This window comes from Cricetulus griseus, chromosome 4 (assembly GCF_003668045.3).
Source record: "Cricetulus griseus strain 17A/GY chromosome 4, alternate assembly CriGri-PICRH-1.0, whole genome shotgun sequence".
Taxonomy (NCBI): Eukaryota; Metazoa; Chordata; class Mammalia; order Rodentia; family Cricetidae; genus Cricetulus; species Cricetulus griseus.
The window spans coordinates 115,159,700-115,178,628 of record NC_048597.1 but is presented as its reverse complement, the minus strand read 5'-3'; the positions used below and the strand labels follow the sequence as shown (position 1 = coordinate 115,178,628).

General features: G+C 47.2%; 1 protein-coding gene across 1 annotated transcript; it reads left to right on the top strand.

The window, feature by feature from the left end:
* Positions 1-218: 218 nt before the first annotated feature.
* On the top strand, positions 219-18,369 carry Prkrip1 (PRKR interacting protein 1). The gene is made up of 6 exons (XM_027416210.2): positions 219-393; positions 1,461-1,539; positions 3,436-3,536; positions 6,169-6,254; positions 7,734-7,801; positions 17,321-18,369. Exons 1-6 carry the CDS (start codon positions 268-270, stop codon positions 17,416-17,418), a joined length of 558 nt encoding a protein of 185 aa, XP_027272011.1. The 5' UTR covers positions 219-267; the 3' UTR covers positions 17,419-18,369.
* The last annotated feature ends 560 nt before the right edge of the window (positions 18,370-18,929 follow it).

Here is an 18,929-nt window from a genome sequence, read left to right as displayed (position 1 = left end):
GAGTCAGGCAGCCCTGATTTGTTTTGAAACAAGAAATGAAATTACGCTGCTATGACCAAAATTAAGCCACACTGGCCTCGCACCCATGAATATTCAAGCAAACGGGTTAGGCTTGCGACACCGCCTCTCGGCCCCTGCAGAGAGAGTGCGCGTGCGCCGCTGAGAGCGCCCAGCTCTAGGAGTGCGCGTGCGCGGCTGGCGCGTAATTCTGTCGTCATCAAGACCCGCAGCCGCCGGTGGCACTTGCGAGGGAGTAAGAACGCGGCTATGGCGAGTCCTGTGGCCGCCTCTGTGAGACCGCCCAGGCCCAAGAAAGAGCCGCAGACACTCGTCATCCCCAAGAATGCAGCCGAGGAGCAGAAGCTTAAGCTGGAGCGGCTCATGAAGAACCCGGTGAGTCGGAGTGGGCTCTGCGGCCCCTTCACCCTCGGACCTCGGCACCACTTCGCTCACTACCCCAGAGGAGGCTGCCCGGTGGAGAGAGCCTGGTGGCTGACCTTGTCCTGCAGCGCAGCTGCGTGAAGGGTGCTGTCCGACCTCCGTGCCCTGCTTTGTCTTAAGTTTCTTTCTGCGGTACTGTGGCGTTGCTCATTGTCTCCACACCCCTGCTGAATCGGCTCGGTAGTACAGGCAGTCCTCAAATTTGGGGTCCTCCTGCCTTATGTCCCTAACTAGCCCTACACCACGATTCCAGGTTGCTTCACAGCCCTTTCTATTTCAACTTTAATACGAATAAAAGCTGTAGAAGCTGGGCATGATGGTGCACACCTGTATAATCCCGGCACTCTGGTGACTGATACAGAAGGTTGCCGCAAACTCCAGGCAAGCCTGGTCTACATAGCCTGTTTCAGGCCAGCGACACAGTGAGACCTATCTCAAAAAACAACAACAACAACAACAAAAACAAGAGCTAGGCGTTGGTGGCGCGCGCCTTTAGTCCCAGCACTCGGGAGGCAGAGGCAGGTGGATCTCTGTGAGTTCGAGACCAGCCTGGTCTACAAGAGCTAGTTCCAGGACAGGCTCCAAAGCCACAGAGAAACCCTGTCTTGAAAAACCAAAAAAAAAAAAAAAAAAAAAAAAAAAGAATCTAGGCCTTAGGGAAAGTGTTCAACTCCTCTAAATAACGCCCATTATTAAAGAGGCATTGGCCACAAATTTGGAACACATCACTCATTAACGCCCAACCGGGCTTCGTATAAACAGTTGAGAAAGTCTCATATCTTTGCTAAGAAGAGGTTGGCTCTCCTTTCATGACTTAGATTCCAGTCGTGTGTATGGTGGGAGACTTGTGGCCCATGTTAGACCCCATGGTTTACAGGATGAAGCAAGCACAGTGTAGAAGATGAACATTCAGTCAGCTCTGGGTTTGAGAAGCCTGCTCATTTGTGTTGGGTCACAAAGAGCTGTAACTTCCTCAGCAGGTGTATGCTTACAAATGCTTTTCTGTTTCACTGTTGCAGGACAAAGCAGTTCCAATTCCAGACAAGATGAATGAATGGGCGCCTCGGCCTCCTCCAGAGTTTGTCCGAGATGTCATGGGTACTGTCTTTTGTCTTCGTGGGGGAGGGGTGGGGGCAGATAATACTTTTTAAGGGGAAATATGAAACACTTATTGTTGATGCTTGCCAACTAAATTTTTGATAGGAAAAAAATTTTTTTGATGTTTTTACAGTGAAGAAGTGCTGGGTTTTATGGTTTGGCACTAGGTAATGGCTGTCCGGTTATTCTTAGGTAGTTTTGTTTCTTGTGGTTAAACCATTTTATTCAGAGGCCTTAAAAAGTTGGTGTAGACTGGAGGCCCACATGATCAGACAAAGTAGTCAGGGAAGATCTCCAGGCTTCCTGTATGCTAAAGGTGTTTATTTTCTGAGATAGAGTCTCACTATGTATCCCAGGCTATACTTGAACTCATAATCCTTAAGCCTCTTCTTCCTAAGTACTGACATCACAGGCTTTCACCATTTCCCTAGAGTTATTATTGTGGTGACGAAACACCATGAACAGAGGCAAGCTGGGGAAGAAAGAGTTTATTTGGCTTGCACTTCTACAATGCTGTCCATCACTGAAGGAAGTCAGGACAGGAACTCAAGCAGGGCAGGAACCTGGAGACAGGAGCTGATGCAGAGGCCATGGAGGGAGCTGCTTACTGGATTGATGATTATGGTTTGCCCACCCTGCTTTTTTATAGAATCCAAGACCACCAGCCCAGAGATGACACCACTCACAAAGGGCTGGGCCCTCCATCAATCACTAATTTTTTTAAAGATTTATTTATTAATTGTGTATTCAGTGTTTTGCCTGCAGGCCAGAAGAGGGCACAAGATCTCATTACAGATGGTTGTGAGCCATCTCTCCAGTCCCCATCAATCACTAAGAAAATGCCCTACAGCCAGATTTTATGGATGCATTTTCTCAAATGAAGTTCCCTCCTTTCAGATAACTCTAGCTTATGTCAAGTTGACATAAAACTAGCCAGCACAATGATCAACCCTCTTCTGGCCTCTCCTGCCACCCACGTGTACACACAAACACCTACATATACACATAAACAACAGGACATAATGCAGCTAGGTGGAGAAGAGGGTTGGCTTCTCAGGTTTGTTGCTGACTTGTGAGTGTTCCCTCCCTCCCTATGCCTCAGTTTACCTCAAGCTGACTAGACATGGTCAGTCAGTCCTCTGCCTAGGTCTGATATTCAAATGGCAGTTTACCCACACAAACAAGACACAGCTCCCCTTCTCTTGTTGACTTAATTTGTCTTCCTTTTGTCCTTCAAACTATCAGACCTTGTGTTTAAGATAAACTGTTTCTATATAGTTATTCATCTGTTTTTATAACCCACTTGTTTTTCACTTGCAGTATCAGACATAGTTTTCAATTGTTAGGAATCTAGCTCGTCATTTGTGAAATCATGGAGGAAGCTGAATCCTTTCTAGATGTCTGGTTTTTAAACCATAGTCTGATTCTCCTCTTACTGTCATATAGAAATGGAGTTTTTTGAGCCAAGGGTTTTCTGTGTAGCTTAAGTTGGTCCTGAACTCTCAGTCCTCCTGCCTCCAGTACTAGGATTATAGGCTTGTACTACCACTGCTTGGTTAGAGTGGGATTTCCAGTGACCTCACAGTCAGTGTTCATACAAGTCATTTACTAATACCTACAGGGTGCCACAAGGGTGCTGTCCTTGCTAAACTACAAGTAGAAAGACCCAATACATACAGTACCTTCAGTTTGAGTTCTTGTCTCTGGTCTTAGGGGTTAAGTACAGCTTATGTTGGTAAGTGGGTTCCTCTTTTCTTCTTTTCTCCCTCCCCATTTTGTAGTCCTGGAGATTAAACTCAGGACCTGTGCCTGCCAGGCAAATGCTCTGCTAGTGTGTTCTGTCATTAGGCCTGGTAACTGAGTTTCAACTGGAACTCTGTACTGTTTTGACTCTAGGTTCCAGTGCCGGGGCTGGCAGTGGAGAGTTCCACGTGTATAGGCACCTACGGCGGAGAGAGTACCAGAGGCAGGACTACATGGATGCCATGGCTGAGAAGGTTAGTGAGTTTCAGAACCCTGTGCTCCGGGTCAGACTGGGCACTACAAGCTGTTCACACCAGAAAAGTGATGTGTAGGAGTCTTCCATGTATATGAAAGGGCACCACAGAGTCCCGTTCTCCTCCTTCCCCAGGCCATTTGTCATGTAATGGGATAGCTAGTGGAGGCTTCCACACCATTGGGGATTTCCTCCTCTGTCCTCTCTCTGTTGGGCTGTCTCATGCAGCTCACTGTGGTTGGTGTATATAGTAGTGTGTGTTCAATGCCTGTTTCTCAGAGGATTTTAGTTTTCTTGGTGCTTATATTTCCTCATGATAGGTGACAAATAATTATAAGAGTTTAAGAATTGCTTTAGGCCAGGTGGTGGTGGCACATGCCTTTAATCCCAGCACTCAGGAGGCAGAGGCAGGTGAGTTTGAGGCCAATCTAGTCTACAGAGCTAGTTCTAGGACAGCCAAGGAAGGACACACACACACACACACACACACACACACACACACACACACACACACACTTTCTCTCTCTCTCTCTCTCTCTCTCTCTCTCTCTCTCTCTCTCTCTCTAATAATTGCTTTAGAAATTGTGCTTTAAGAACCAGTAAGAGCCAGGCAGTGGACAACTTTAGTCCCAGCGCTCGGGAGGTGCAGGCCAGCCAGTGCTACAGAATAGTGATTCTGTCTCAAAGAAACAAATAGAAACTGAACCATTAGGAGCTGCACAGAGTGGCATGGGCCTGTATTCCCAGCTTCCAAGCTCAGGCTAGAGAAGTTCAGAGTCAGCCTGAGCAACATAGTAAGGTCTTGTTTCAAAATAATAAAGTGAAGGGGAGGTGGGTCAGTAAAATGCTTGTCTTGCAAGCACAAGATCTGACTTCAGTCCCCAAAACCCAGGTGTGTGTATGGGGCAGGGAGCTAGGTGTGGTGGTGGGTGCTTGTAATCTCATCACCGAGGAGATGGATTCAGGCAGATCCTTGAGCAATATTTACCAGCCACCTGAGCCTAACTGGTGACACCCTAGGTGGCAGCCTAGGAGTGACACCTGAAGTTGACCTTGGGCTTTGAAGCCATGTGCTCTGGCTTATGTATGTGATCTGGAATACATGTGATCCAAACACATGTTCATGCACATATGTAAACACACACAACCACACAGAAGCTGTGAAGCAAATGTTGTGGGTGTGCCTTGGTGGTAAAGCATTTGCCTGGCAAGTATGAGGGCTCAGATTTAATCCTTAGCACTGCAGAGTCACAGAGTACCAGAGAGAGAGAGAGAGCGTGCAGTGTTGAGCATTCTGGGTTTTCTGGTATGTGTGGGCATAGGTTTTACTGAGCTGCTTTCACCAGGCTAGCTGGCTCTTGAGCTTCAGGGGATTCTCATGTCTGCTCTAGCATTTTCTAGCCTTAAGAGCACCAAAATTAGACTGTCATGTCCACCTCTTACATGGGTTCTGTGGATCCAAACTCTTGTCCTTACACTTGTGTGGTGGTCTAAGAATTCTCAAGTTAAAGGGGAGTAGGCAGTATCGAGTCCCCTCCCTCCAAAGTCCTAATGACAAACCAAAGTTCTCCCTGGGGAACCAATGAGTTTTAGGGCTTACAGAGCATGGTGAGAGATTACTGATGGGGGATGGGTGACCCAAAAGCACTGCACTGGAAAGTCTTCTTCCTGCATGACAGGAAGATGGCTTCCTTCCCTGTGACAGCAGAGAGGGAGCCTCTTTTTTTCTAGCCTTTCCAGCCTATATACTCCAGCTGTCTCTGACCTCAAGGCTATGTGTAGTTATGGCAGAATTACATATATCTGGTTGGGGGGGAGCTGGATACTCAGGTGAGGGTCCTTTGACCCTCCTGTCCCCTCTTTCTATGGGGAATGGCAACAGGTCCAGCAGTGGTGATTTTTTACAGGCAGGCACAGATGAACTCAAGGTTGTGGCTGATTGGCTTGAAGGACAGTGCTATGATGTGTGACAAGTGCTTTGCCTGCTGAGCCACGCATCCTTACTGTACTGCTCTAGAATTAGCCCTTTAATAACTCTACGTAAGGCATTAGGACTCACTCCTGGGCTCTGATCCTCTACTCTCCCTTCTGCTGAGTTCTAGTTAGTGGCTCAAGTGCAGGCCATCAGAGCCACCCCTCCCCTCAAAGAGTCTCCTGTCTCATTCTCGTTCATTCATTCATTCATTCATTCTCTCTACCTACCTACCTACCTACCTACTTACCTACCTCCACCCCCTCCCTCTGTCTCCCTCCCTTTCTCCTTTCTCTTTCCTCCCTCCCTCACTTACTCCCTGTCTCCCTTTCCCACTCCCTGCTCTGTTTTCTACTTTCATTCTCTCTCTCTCTTTTCTCCCCTCCTCCCCATTTATTGTATGCACCCATACTAGTTCCCTCCCTAATTTCTCTTGCAGGTTTTGTCTTATATAAGTGGTGTCTCTGTAAACAGTGTTATTTTGCCATTAGAGAGTTCTGTGTTAATTACCTGTTCAGCCTGGGGTTATCTTTTAAGCTGGAGACCTGGGTGTTATCTGTGGCACCCCTAGTGGTGTGCTATGGAACTTGAACTCTTACACTTCCTAAAGTCTGTCCAGTCCGGGGTAGGTCTGAGCGATGTGTTGTTTTGTTTTTTTCAGCAAAAACTGGATGCAGAGTTTCAGAAGAGACTAGAAAAGAATAAAATTGCTGCAGAGGAGCAGACTGCAAAGCGCCGGAAAAAGCGGTAAGAGCTTTTTGAGATCCTCGTGGCCTGCAGGCTGGAGGTGGGAAAGTACATTGTGGGTAATGAGCCAGGTTTTTACAGGCCAAAGTTCACTAGCAGCCAGGGTTAGGGTAAGAGCATACTTGTTTGAGCCAGGAGTTCAAGACCCCATTAAGAGCAAAAGGATTGGTGACATGGCTCGACAGGTGAAGATGCTTGCTGCCAACCCTGAGGTACAGTCCTAGAACCTACATGGTGGTTCTCAAAAGTTGTCCTCAAGCTGGGCATGGTGACTCACACCTTTAACCCCTGCACTCCAGTGGCAGAGGCAGGTGGATCTCTGTGAGTTCCAGACTGGTTCTCAGAGTGAGTTCCAGGACAGCCAAGGCTACGCAGAGAAACCCCATCTGGAGGTTGGGGGCACTAAAAATGAAAGTAGTTGTTTTCTGACCTCCACACATTTGTCAGTCACACACACATCATGCACAACACTCCACAAACAAATGTGTGGATAGACCGCTCAGTAGCTTACCACTCCTGCTGCTCTTCCAGAGTCTAGGGTTCAGTTCCCACAGCTGTGATGTTGGGCAGCTCACAACCACCTGTAACTGACCCCAGAGGGTCTGATGCCCTTCTGGCCTTCATGGACACTGAACTTAAGTGTACACACCCATACTCAGATACACACAATGAAATGAATCTTTAAAAAAATTAACCCTCGGCAGGCGGTGGTGGCACACTCCTTTAATCCCAGTACTCGGGAGGCAGAGATGGGTGGATCTCTGAGTTCGAGGCCATCCTGGTCTACAGAGTGACCAGGGATACACAGCAAAATCCTATCTCCAGAAACCAAAAAGAAAAAAACAAACCCTCAAAACAAAACAAAAAGTTCACTTGTGTAACCTGCGGGAGTCTGGGTAGTCGAGTCCTAAGATGAGTAACACTGAGAGGAATAAGCGATACCTTGAACCCACACCCCTGCCATGCTCCTTTATCCCATTACAGATCAAAGATACAGGTTGAACTTTGACTCTGTGGGTTTCCATGTCTCCCATCATTTCTGCATTTTGTTTTTGTTTGCCTTCTGAGATAGTCTTCTGTGTAGCTTTTTTTTTTTTTTTAAACTCTTGATTTTGATTTTTCTGGTTAGCCTCACCAAATTCTGGGAATATAGATATAAGCCACTACTCTCAGCCTACTCCTCAGAGGAGTTTGATCCCAGCTTACTTAAGTGAAAACAGTTGATAGTGACAGGCTAGAAGAATCACTTTTTGAGTGTCTGTTTGTGGTTTGTGCGTGTGAATGTGATTGGGGCCAGGAGAGAAGCTGGAGTTGCAGGCAGTTATGAGTTGCCTGCCTGACAACTCATGACTGGGAGCTAAACTCCAGTCTCTCCATCCCAGCCTGTTACTGTAGCATTTGCATTGTTACAAAGACAGCATAAGTTAGTGTTTTTCCAAAACACCCACTAAGTTAACCACTGTATGTTTCCATGTGTAGCCAGAAGTTAAAAGAGAAGAAGTTAATGGCAAAGAAGATGAAACTTGAACAGAAGAAACAGAAAGAAGGTGAGGAGTGTCCACATTTCTCTCAGTACCAATCGCCATTGCTGAGGTGACAGCTAAGCTGTAGTAGTGAAGACTCATTGTTAATTGTATATGTTGTGTCAGAAAGCCATATGACTGAGCCAGGCATGGTGGCACACACCTGTAATCCCAGCACTTGGGAGGCAGAGGCAGGCGGATCTCTGTGATTTCAAGGCCAGCTTGGTCTACAAGAGCTAATTCCAGGACAGCCTCCAAAGCTACAGAGAAACCCTGTCTCAAAAAAAAAAAAAAGAGGAGGAGGAGGAAGAAAGAAAGAAAGACTGGCTTAAACAGAAAGGAAAGCTCACAGTAGGGTTGTTGGGGTGGCTTAATGGATTCCTGGTTACCAGTGTTACCTCCTGTACCCGTCCTCACACTGCTGTGCTCTTCTCGTACCCCAGCTGCCCTCCAGTTGTTCTATCTCTACTTTGCCTCATTTTCTTTCCCAGAAGGAAGGATTGAAGTACTGTCTTAGCATTGGAAGCCTTTTGTTTTGTAGTTATGTGTACACACACACACACACACACACACACACACACACACACACACACGTCTTTGTACATGTGTATACATGTACATGTGTGCCCATGGAAACCAGAAGCCAATGTCAGGCTCCTCTTCCATTGCTCTCCACCTGATTTGTTGTGACACAGTCTCACTAAAGCTGCAGTTGGCAGATTGCGCTCGGCTGGCTGGCTGACAAGCCCCCGGGATCCTCCTCTCTCTGTCTCCCTAGAGCTGGGATTTCAAGCACACACTGCCATGCCTACTCTTCCATGGGAGCTAGGGTCCAGACTCGGGTCCTCATGCTAACCCTCTTGTTTGTTAGTTTGGAGACAGGTCAAACTGAGGTCGTCCAGCATGACAGCAAGAGCCTTCGCTGACTGAGCTATCTTACCAACACTGTCTGTTGTGGTTTTGGTTTTGTTTGTTTTTCTTGAGGCAGAGTCTCATGTAGCCCAGGCTGGCCTTGCACTCTGTCTCCTGAGTTCTGTGATGACTGAACTGCACTGTTACGTGAGGCTTGTATTTTTAGTTCTCTTTGTCTCTTTAAGCTGCTGTTGTAGGGATTCCTGTACAGGCTGTTTTCATGGTCTGCTCTGTCTTAGCACCTTACAGCATAAGTGGGAGCAGCTCACCTTAGGTGTTCCTTCACTCTTGCGTATCTCTCTCTGTTCATTTGGTAGTTCCTAGTCATCCGCCCTTAGGCTGTCCTCTCCTGTGGTGTCTACTGTGGCTGAGCCTGTCCTGTAAATCTGTTCCAGTGGCATGGTACTAAGGAAGTTCTAAACGCTCCCATTAGGTTCTGATTCATGCTTTCCATTTCTTTGCTGCTCTTTTACCACCCCATTCATTTTTTATTTGTTTGTTTGTTTGTGTTTGTTTTTGTTTTTCAGGACAGGGTTTCTCTGTGTAGCTTTAGAGCTTATCCTGGCACTCCCTCTGTAGACCAGGCTGGCCCCGAACTCACAGAGATCCTCCTGCCTCTGCCTCCTGAGTGCTGGGATTAAAAGCATGCGCCACCAACGCCCGGCACCCCCATTCATTTTTTAAAAAAAATTTTTTTTTGTTTTGTTTTTGTTTTGTTACTTTGCGACACGGTCTCTCTGTATATATCCCTGGCTTTCCTGGAACTCATAGACCAGGCTGGCTTTTGAGCTCACAGAGATCCACCTGAGTGCTAGGACTAAAGGAGTGTGGCAGTCGTGTGTGGCTGCCTTCCCATTTACTTCCAGACTGGGCCACTCTTACATTCTGGAAAAAGTTTAAAACAGATTCTGTCTTAGTTTGCTTTCTGTAGTTGTGATAAGACACCATGTTCCAAAGCAACTTGGGTTTATTTCATTTACAGTTGTACTCCATCATGAAAGGAATCAGAATTGGAACTAAGTGGGAGCTGATGCAAAGGTCATGGAGGAGCATATCTCATTGGCTTCCTATCTGTGGCTTGCTTAGCCTGCTTTCTTATACAGTCAGGACTACCTGCCCAGGGGTGGTACTGGTCTGTCTGGGCCTTGGTCCCTGGTCTGTGCAGGTCTTGTCTTTTGTTGTTTTCTTATACCAGTTGAGCTTTCTGGCTCTTCAGAAGCCAAGTCATTTTCTAGTGTATCCTGGGCTTTTCGAATGGTATCTCTCAAGGCTTTGGTCTTGTTTCTATTTCTAGTAGGTCATTAACTTGGCTGTGTTCAGCAAATAGGTTCTGGCCCTCCTGTGGGTTGTGATGCTGCCTCCAAGATACTTAAAGAGTATTTGCTGTACTCTCCAGGTATGACCCAGGAGTGCCACCCAGTGGCCAACCTAAGTTAGTTTTTTTTAGTTCAGTAGCTAAAATAAAGGACCTCAGTGTTAAAACTGTGCTGTCATGGTAGAGCATGCATACTAAGGTCTATCCTTTTGGTTGAACTGTGAAGTGCCAGGGAAATATAAGTTTGACTATTGTAGTTGTGGTGGTGGTGGTATTTTGTTGTTGCTGCCGCTGTTGCTGCTGTATGTGTGCTAGTCAGGGATTTGCTCTGAACCTAGTGGGCCTGAACTCTATAAACAAACATGGCTACTTTGTTTTTATCTATTATGGCACGCGTGTGTGCGTGTGTGTGTGTGTGTGCGTGTGCGTGTGCGTGTGCGTGTGCGTGTGCGTGTGTGTGTGTGTGTGCGCACGCGCGCGCTCACAGGCTCCACATGGTGGTCAAAGGACAGCCTTCAAAAGGAGCTGGTTCTTGCCTTCCACCCTCTGCCTCTGTACAGCATCAAGGCCAGCATGGACTACAGTGAGACCTTGTGATACACACAAAAAAAGGAGGGAAACTCTACTTTTTGTGGAATTTTGTGCTCCACCTGTGTGAGGACCTCAGTGTACCAAATTTAGAGACACAATGATGGTTGCACAGATTTGAGAGACAGATGATGGGAAGTTTAATGGGTTCATTGCCGTGTGGTTGTGATGGAAGTAGGACAATATTAAGAAATTACTGTCTCGAAAAACAAAACAAAACAAAAAAACCAACAAGAAATTACTTAGGTGAGACATGGTGGTACTCACCACTAATCTCAGCACTCAGGAGGCAAAGGCAAACCCACCTCTGTTAGTTCAAGGCCAGCCTGGTCTACATAGTAAGTTTTAGGCCAGCCAGAGGTACACAGTGAGACCTTACCTCCAAAAAAAAAAAAAAAAAAAAGTAAATCAATAAAACTTGGGCTGGCCATGATGTCACATGCCTTTGTTCCTAGCACTTGAGGAACAGGTGAAGTGGGGGGTGATTCAGCAAATCTCTGATCAACTAGAGCTACCTAGAAAGATGTTGTGTGGGGAAAAAAGCCATGCTTGGGCTAAGGATGTACTCATTTGAGTCTTACCTGGCTTCCATCCCACCACTGCACAAAATTAGGCTTGGATATGGGCCTCTAAGCCACACTCGGGATATAGAAGCAGGAGGCTCAGACGTTCAAGGTCATCCTCAGAGCTGTGTTGAACAAATGCTGTCACTGGTACAGTGTGTGCATCACCTGTGCATATCAGAAGTGCCTGCTTTGTGTTGGACAGAGCAGAGATAAGTCTGGGGACCAGCAGCAGTGACTTACATGCCTTTCTCCTTGCCACTTCCCGTCATTTCCTTATTTTTCATTTGTGAAGAGAAGATTTTCTGGTTGCTCTGGTGAAATGAATAGAATTTAATGTAGTGTTGCAGGGTGTGCCACAAGGTGGCCCCAGCACACCATGAGGCTCCTGCTGCGTTGGCCCCATCCGTGACAGTCTTTAGTTCTTAAGGGAAGGGCAGCTGCCCAAGACTATATTCTGTGCTGTGTAGTAACAGTCACCATCCTGCAGCGTGGGACTTGTATCTGAGTGACAGCACTGGGTTGGATCCTTCTGAGTCCCTGAGCTCCCCAGTGTGCGTCCTCACGACGGTTTCCCTTCTCTAACACACTGCCCTCCAAGAGAACCAGAGGTGCCTCTGTTAGTGGACACAGCCTCAGTGCTGGCTACATCTGGGGCAGGGCTCTCTTTGTAGGGATCAGCCACTGCCTAGTACATCAGAGACAGCTGCTTCCTCTTGGCCACTGCATTAAAAGTGTCTCCTGGCGCTGCTAGATGTGCCCTAATCAGAAGGACACAGAACTCCCTTTGAGTTAGAGATATCCATTAGAGGCACTCTGTCCGGATGGTATTAGCGTGTGCTCTGGACCAACGTTCAGAACCACAGACTTAAGTGTAGTGGACTGGGAAGCTACCCTAACCTTTGTGTACTTTGATCATGAAGCCACTGTACTCCCTGCTTGGGAACCTTTAGGGTACATTGAAGAGGCAAAGTGAAAAATGATAGTGACTATAATCCTTACTAAAAATAATAGCTTACATGTTCGTTTTTTCTTGCTTTCAGTTTTTTTATGCGTGTGCCCTATTCATGTTAACACCAGACTGGTCTAATTTTACCACAGAACTTTGTATCATAGGCATTTCCCATGACCTTGCAATTTCATAGTACTAGGGCTTGAGGGTAGGTTTCTTTGTTGGTTTTTTTTGTTTTGTTTTGTTTTGTTTTGTTTTCTTTTTCTGTGTTTGTCTAATTCATTTGGGGAAAAACAAAATTCAAAACCTTGTCATCTTCACCTGGAGGTGTTGACTCATGCCTTTAATCCCAGCACTCGGGGAGCAGAGGCAGGTGGATCTCTGTGAGTTCGAGGCCAGCCTGGTCTACAGAGTGAGTTCACAGAGAAACCCTGTCTTGAAAAACAACAACAAAAAGTAATGGAAGGAAAAGTAATTAAAAAGGAAAATAAATCAGGCCACGCTTGGCGCTGGAATTCCAGCACTTAGGGAGTTTGAGGAAAGTGTAGATATTAAAAGATCCTGTCTCCAATAAACAAATCCCAAATGTCAAAATGCCCTCCTCCAAGAAGATTACCATTCCTTCTTTGTGTTTTGTGGGGAAGATTTTTTTTTTTTTCCGGACAGGTAGTCTGTGGTGGTTTGAATGAAAGTGGTCTATCGGCTCATATATTTAAATGCATAGTCATTCATCAGTTGGTACTATTTAAAAAGGATTAGGAGGTATGACCTTGTTAGGGTAAGTGTGTTGCTGGAGATGGGCTTTGAGGTTTCAAAAGTCCAAGCCAGACCCAGTGGATCTAACTCTCTTGCCTGTTACCTGAGGATCAGGATGTAAAGCCTCAGCTACTTATCTGGAGCCATCCCTGCCTGCATGCTAGCATGCTCCCTGCCACAGTGGTAATGGACTAAGCCTCTGAACTGTAAGCAAACCCCAGTTAAATGCTTTCCTTTGTAAGAGTTGACTTGGTCATGGCATCTCTCCATAGCTAAGATGGGGGTCTCACTGTGGAGCCCGGGTTGACCTTGAACTCACAGTGGTCTGCTTGCCTCTAGTTCCTAGTGCTGGGATTAAATGCATATGCCACCGTGCTCTTTTTTTAGATAGGGTTTCAGACTCACTGTGTAGCTGCTAAGAATGGTTTTGAACTTACAATCCTTCTGCCTCCACTTCCCAGGTGCGTGCTGTCAGACCTAGGGGTTTGTGCATATTTATGATTTTAGGCTTTTTTGCTTGGGGTGCTCTCTTCCTTTTTTTTTTAAGATGAATTTTATTTTTAATTATGTGTATTTGTTGGTGGGTAGATAATGGGTGTAGGTGTGTGTAGAGTTAGACTATTGTGAGCTGTCTGCTGGGGGTGCTTATAAGAAGCTCCCTCAAATGCAGTGGGGCTTTTTTTTGTGGGACTTCTGGCTCCCCAGTAATGACATGGAGACTTATTGATTACAAAAGCTTGGCCCTAGCTTAGGGTGTTTTCCAACTAGCCCTTATAACTTAAATTAATCTGCCTCTATTAATCTGTTGTCTTTGCTCTACATGCCCCACTTCTTCAGAGTCTCCTGGTGTCCCTGCCTCTCTTCTTCCCAGAGTTCTCTCTCTCCCCAGAAGTCTGCCTTATTCTCTCCTGCCTAACTATTGGCCATTCAGCTCTTTATTAAACCAATCACAGTGACCCATCTTCATACAGTGTAAAGAAATTGCAACAGGTGCTGGGAACAGAACTCAGGTTGTTTTTTTGTTTGTTTGTTTTTGTTTTTATTTTTGTTTTTGTTTTTCGAGACAGGGTTTCTCTGTGGAGCTTTGGAGTCTATCCTGGAACTGGCTCTTGCAGACCAGGATGGTCTCGAACTCACAGAGATCCGCCTGCCTCTGCCTCCCGAGTGCTGGGATTAAAGGCGTGTGCCACCAATGCCCGGCTTGAACTCAGGTTGTTTGGAAGAATAATAAATGCTCTTAGCTGCTGAGCCATCTCTCCCGGTCTGCTTTCTTTCTGTTTTATTTGTTGTGGTTTTTTTTGAGACGGGGTTTCTCTGTGTAGCCCTGGCTGTCGTGGAACTCACTCTGTAGACCAGGCTGGACTCTAACTCAGAGATCTCCTGCCTCTGCCTCCCAGTACTGGGATTAAAGGTGTGCATCACCACTGGCCGGCTTTCCAGCTGTCTTTAAATATGCTTTGTTTTAAAGGTTTGCTAGGTTTCAACCTAGGGGCTTGCACATGCAAGGCAAGCCCTGTACACTTAGCTGCATCTTTAGCCCCAACAATGGTTTTAGACTCACAGAAAGTGGGGATGGGATGTCGAGTTCTCATGTACCCCATTTCCCCTGTTTAACACCCTGATCTGTCTACTGTCAGTAGCTAATTTCCCTCCCTTACCCAGGGTGCCTGCCTTTCATTCCCTCCCTTCCTCCTGTCAGATTCAGGACAGAGCCCCACAGCGTGTTCAGTCATCACATGGCCTTGGCCTCCACTGACCGAGAGTTCCTCAGGCTTTTCTTGAGCTGGCATCGGTAGGGATCGGACAGTGAGCCACTGTCATGCTCCTGCACATCCAGGCTGGACAGTGTGGTGATTAACATGACTTACCACTGTTTTTCAGGGTTGTGGCCCTGGTTGTTGGGTTCTGTGTGTTTTGTTTTTGTGCTGGGATGGAAGTCGAGCCTCTCGTGCTGGGGTAAGCCTTGCCTGGTGAAGCTGCATCCCCACTTACAGCTGTTAATGTTGGTGTTGGCCACACAACAGAGTAGTGTTCATCAGGTTTTCCGGCTTCAAATTCACCGCCTTCCCCCAAATAACTTACTTTTTGGAAGCAAGTCACCATGTGCAGCCCATACCTAAGGACTGAGGTCCAGTCAGGCCCCTTCAATCTGAAGGCAGATATCTATAGACCTCTGGTTAGGAGATGGTCCCTCCATCTACATAAGCGTTTATCCATGAAGACAAACCTGTGTGTGATCTGGTCTTTCTTGGCCTCGTTGCTGGAACTGTCTGTTGTCCCTGTGATAAAGTTCCATCATTTGTCCCTGCCTACCACGAGTGTTCAACACTTCCTTACTTTTTGGTACTATAAGATACTCCAGTCTTGGGGCTGGAGAGATGCCTCAGCAGTTAAGAGCACTGACTGTTCTTCCAGAGGTCCTAACACTGGGTGTTGGTCCAAGACATCTGCTATCTTTTGTTGGCTTAATGTAGAAAGCAAGATCATGGGGTTGGGGGTGGATGGTGTCATCATCTTTGTCTGGTGGAGAAAGTGGTGGTAGGCAGTTCTGCAAGTGTCCTAAGTATGCCCATCATCTGTGGCTGTGACATTGCTAGGTGATGTCATCCAGTGGGCCCACGATCGTACAGTATAGTCTGTCAGTTGATAGAGACCACTGTGCAGCATGTGGAGGTGTGTGTGTCCTGAGCACGCCCAGTGCCTGGGCACGCCCATCTGTCCACCGTAAGTTAATAATGAATCTTGATGCCCCCAGCTTCTGTTCATCATCAGCGGGTCTTTTTTGCTCTGTCCACCTTTCTAGCCCACATCCATCACCCTGTTCACTCTCAGCACGTGTTATACTGGTTGAGAGTTTCTGCTCCCTTGTGGGAAGCAGCACAGAGGCCCTTTGCCTATAGCTGTAGATCCCTGGTTTTCAACACTGCCTGGTCACCTACCTTTCCCAGACACATTTGCAAGTCAGTTGGACTCTGCCTTCCATCCTAATCCCTGACCAAAGTGACTTTAAAGATGTATTTTTTAAATTTATATATGTCACACTTATGTATATCTAAGTATATGTAGACCCTATGAAGGCCACGGGAGGGCATCAGATCCACTGGAGTTGTTGGAGTTAACTGTTTCTTTCTTAAGATTTTTCAATTTTATGTGTGTTTTGCCTGTGTGAATATATGTGCATCACATGTGTGCCTGGTGCCTGCAGAGGTCCAAAGAGAATGTCAGGTCCCCTGGAACTAGAGTTATAGGTGGTTGTGACCCACCATGTGGGTGCTGGGAAACCCACCTGGGTTCTCTGCAACAGCATCCAGTGCTCTGAACTATACCATCTCTCCAGCCTCAGTGCGTGGACTTTGTCCAGTGCATAGTATTGTGAGTCCTCTGAGAAAATAGACCAAGTAGTTTCCCTGCCCTGAAAAGTCCCTGGTGAGTCAGCTGGGGCCCCTGTGCTGAGGACCTCCCCCGCCTCTTTCCAGCCAGCTCCCGCCCACTCCCCTGCTCTCAGGACAGGAGGAAGGGCTGGGAACAAGTTGCCTCTGTGCTGTTTTCTGGGCCAGCTTAGCTGTACCACAGTGCTAGCAGCAGTATTAGAATATGCTAGAGGCTTAAGAGCTGCCTGTAGAGTAATAGGAGAGGGTCCCTGGGCTATGTTTGGGGAAAGCCAGGAGGCCGGCACAGCCCCTTTGTTTATTGGGTTTTGTTTGTACGTGGTCTTGAAGATGCTCTTTCCATCTGCATCGAGAACCTGAGGCTCAGGCAGGGGAGGCTGGCAGCCCAGTAAAAGATGAGGAACACCTGGGTATCTTTCATGGCGCCCCATGTTAGTGGTGATGTAGACGGTAGAGGCCTTATACACAGCAGGCCCAGCTTGTGGGTGTCAGGTTCTGATGTGTACACCCAGATCTTTCTGGTGAGGCTGAGATGCCTCTCTCAGAGCAATGCAGATTGCTTTTGTGGCAGACCTTCTAAACAGTGGAATTGGGCACTTATGGTCACAAACGCTACCTCTGGCTCCCAGCTTTTTCTGCCCAAGAACAAGTATACCCTCAGCTCTCTTCCTCTTTTTGAGACACGGTTTACTACCCGGGCTAACCTCAAACTCACTGTGTAGCTGAGGATACCCTTGAACTTGCCATCATCTGCCTCCATTTTGAAAGTCCTGGAATTATAAATACAGCTTCTATACCTAGACTCTCTTCCTTATTTTTTTTTTTTTAATTTTTATTTTATTTTTTGGTTTTTCGTGACAGGGTTTCCCTGTGGTTTTGGAGGTTGTCCTGGAACTAGCTCTTGTAGACCAGGCTGGTCTCGAACTCACAGAGATCCACCTGCCTCTGCCTCCCAAGTGCTGGAATTAAAGGTGTGAGCCACCACTGCCTGGCTCTCTTCCTTATTTAAACACCCTTATCACTATATCGGATCTGTCTGATTATAATCTGAATATTGTGTGGTTACAGAATGCAATCAGAGCCAAGAACAGCATGCCACCAGTTCTGAGGAGACATCTGGAACAGAGGAGGAGGAAGAGGAGTCCAGTGTCATCATGGGGCGATGAGGATGTGAGCCCATTTTTTGACCAACCTTGGAAAAGAAAAGAGGCAGTGGCCCAGCTGCCAGACTGGCTCCTGCATCCCTGCTTGCCTAGGGAGCAGGGGGACCATCCCCTAGACATTTGCAGATTGCCTACTATGTCCTGCCTTGCTGCTCTTGCTAAAGGGGAATGCCTCACCTTCCCCCGGTGTTTGTTCCCTTCTGCTTGAACAGTGATGAGCTCTGGGCTGGTTTCTGTGATGGGAATATTTATCTAGTAAAGAGCAGAAAACCTGTAGGTTTTGTCCACACATGCAAGATGTTAATTACCAAAGCCTCAGAGAAACCATGAAATGACAGAGACTGGGCCTTGAGGTTTGGCAGGTCCTCTTTTGCAGACCTCCTTCCAGATCTACCCAGACACATGGTCTTGGCCCTGGGAAAGGCCTGCACTTTGGGTGCCCAGCCCTGTCCCTTTGTGGAGCAGCAGACTTCAGCACTGAAGAACTGTGCCTGCCCAGCAGCTCCCAAAATGTTTGTGAGCCAACCAGGGCCCTCAGTAGGAGGCTGGGCAGAAGAGAGGCCCCAGGAAGAAACAGGTGATGGATAAAAAGCAGGGAGTGACCAGAGAGATGAGGGAGATGAGACAGGTATCGGCCAAAAGCCTTCCTCTCATCCTTAAGTCAGAGGAGATCTAAGCTGAGGAGGACTGGAGAGGGTGGGGCTCTTAGAGATGGGAAACCCTCCTGTCACCAGGGTTTGGAGGCAGCCAGTTCTCCCACTGAGTGTCCTTGAGTGACTATGGTCCAGACCTGCTGTGTATACTGGTTCAGAATGCACCAGCACCTGTCAGGGAGAAGGGGGGTGACCCAGGACCGCCTTGGTCCTCAGCCATCAGGCCAGTGGGGCAATGGACAGTTTTTGTAGAGCCCTGGCTCTGTGTCTGGACTGTCTGAGTAAAAGGGAGATTAAGAATGTCTTGCACTTTTTGATTTTTTGTTGCTGTTCTTTGGCAGCTCATACATGTTTGTAATGTGCTTTGATCACCTTTACTCCATTCTCTTAGCCCAGAGACTCCCCACCTGCTTTCATGTCTTGCTTTTGGCATGGCATGCTGACTTTTGTTAGGATCGCCTGAATAGGCTTGGGTGGTGGGTAATTTACCAAAACATGGGAACCTCCCCAGTGGCTGTGCCACCAAAGGAAATGGCTCCCTCCCCCTTTCTTTTACTTCTGTAACAGATTCCCTGGACCCACTCTGAACCATGTGACATCTGTGATAACCCCTGTCCCTGTAGCAGTTTGAGTCACATGAGATCTTCATGTGAGTTAGGACTAGCCTGTGGTTTTATGATTTTACCCATCTGTATCAAGGCTCTTGCTTTGAACCTGCAGCCTAGACCTCATGGGCTTTTGCTCTGCTGGGCGAGGGCTGCTGAGGAGGGGGGCTGGACCTAAAAGTCTTTCCCTCTGCTGCCTCAGAGCCAGGGACAAGTCCCTTCCTGCCTCTGCCAGTTTAGTTTGCCTGGCCTAGAG

Bases quoted from the DNA above. Each gene is read 5' to 3' on its own strand.
- Prkrip1 (XM_027416210.2), top strand. From the start codon at position 268: ATGGCGAGTCCTGTGGCCGCCTCTGTGAGACCGCCCAGGCCCAAGAAA. The intron at 1,540-3,435 runs GTACTGTCTTTT...TTTTGACTCTAG, and splicing joins GTTTGTCCGAGATGTCATGG to GTTCCAGTGCCGGGGCTGGC. The intron at 6,255-7,733 runs GTAAGAGCTTTT...TTCCATGTGTAG, and splicing joins GCAAAGCGCCGGAAAAAGCG to CCAGAAGTTAAAAGAGAAGA.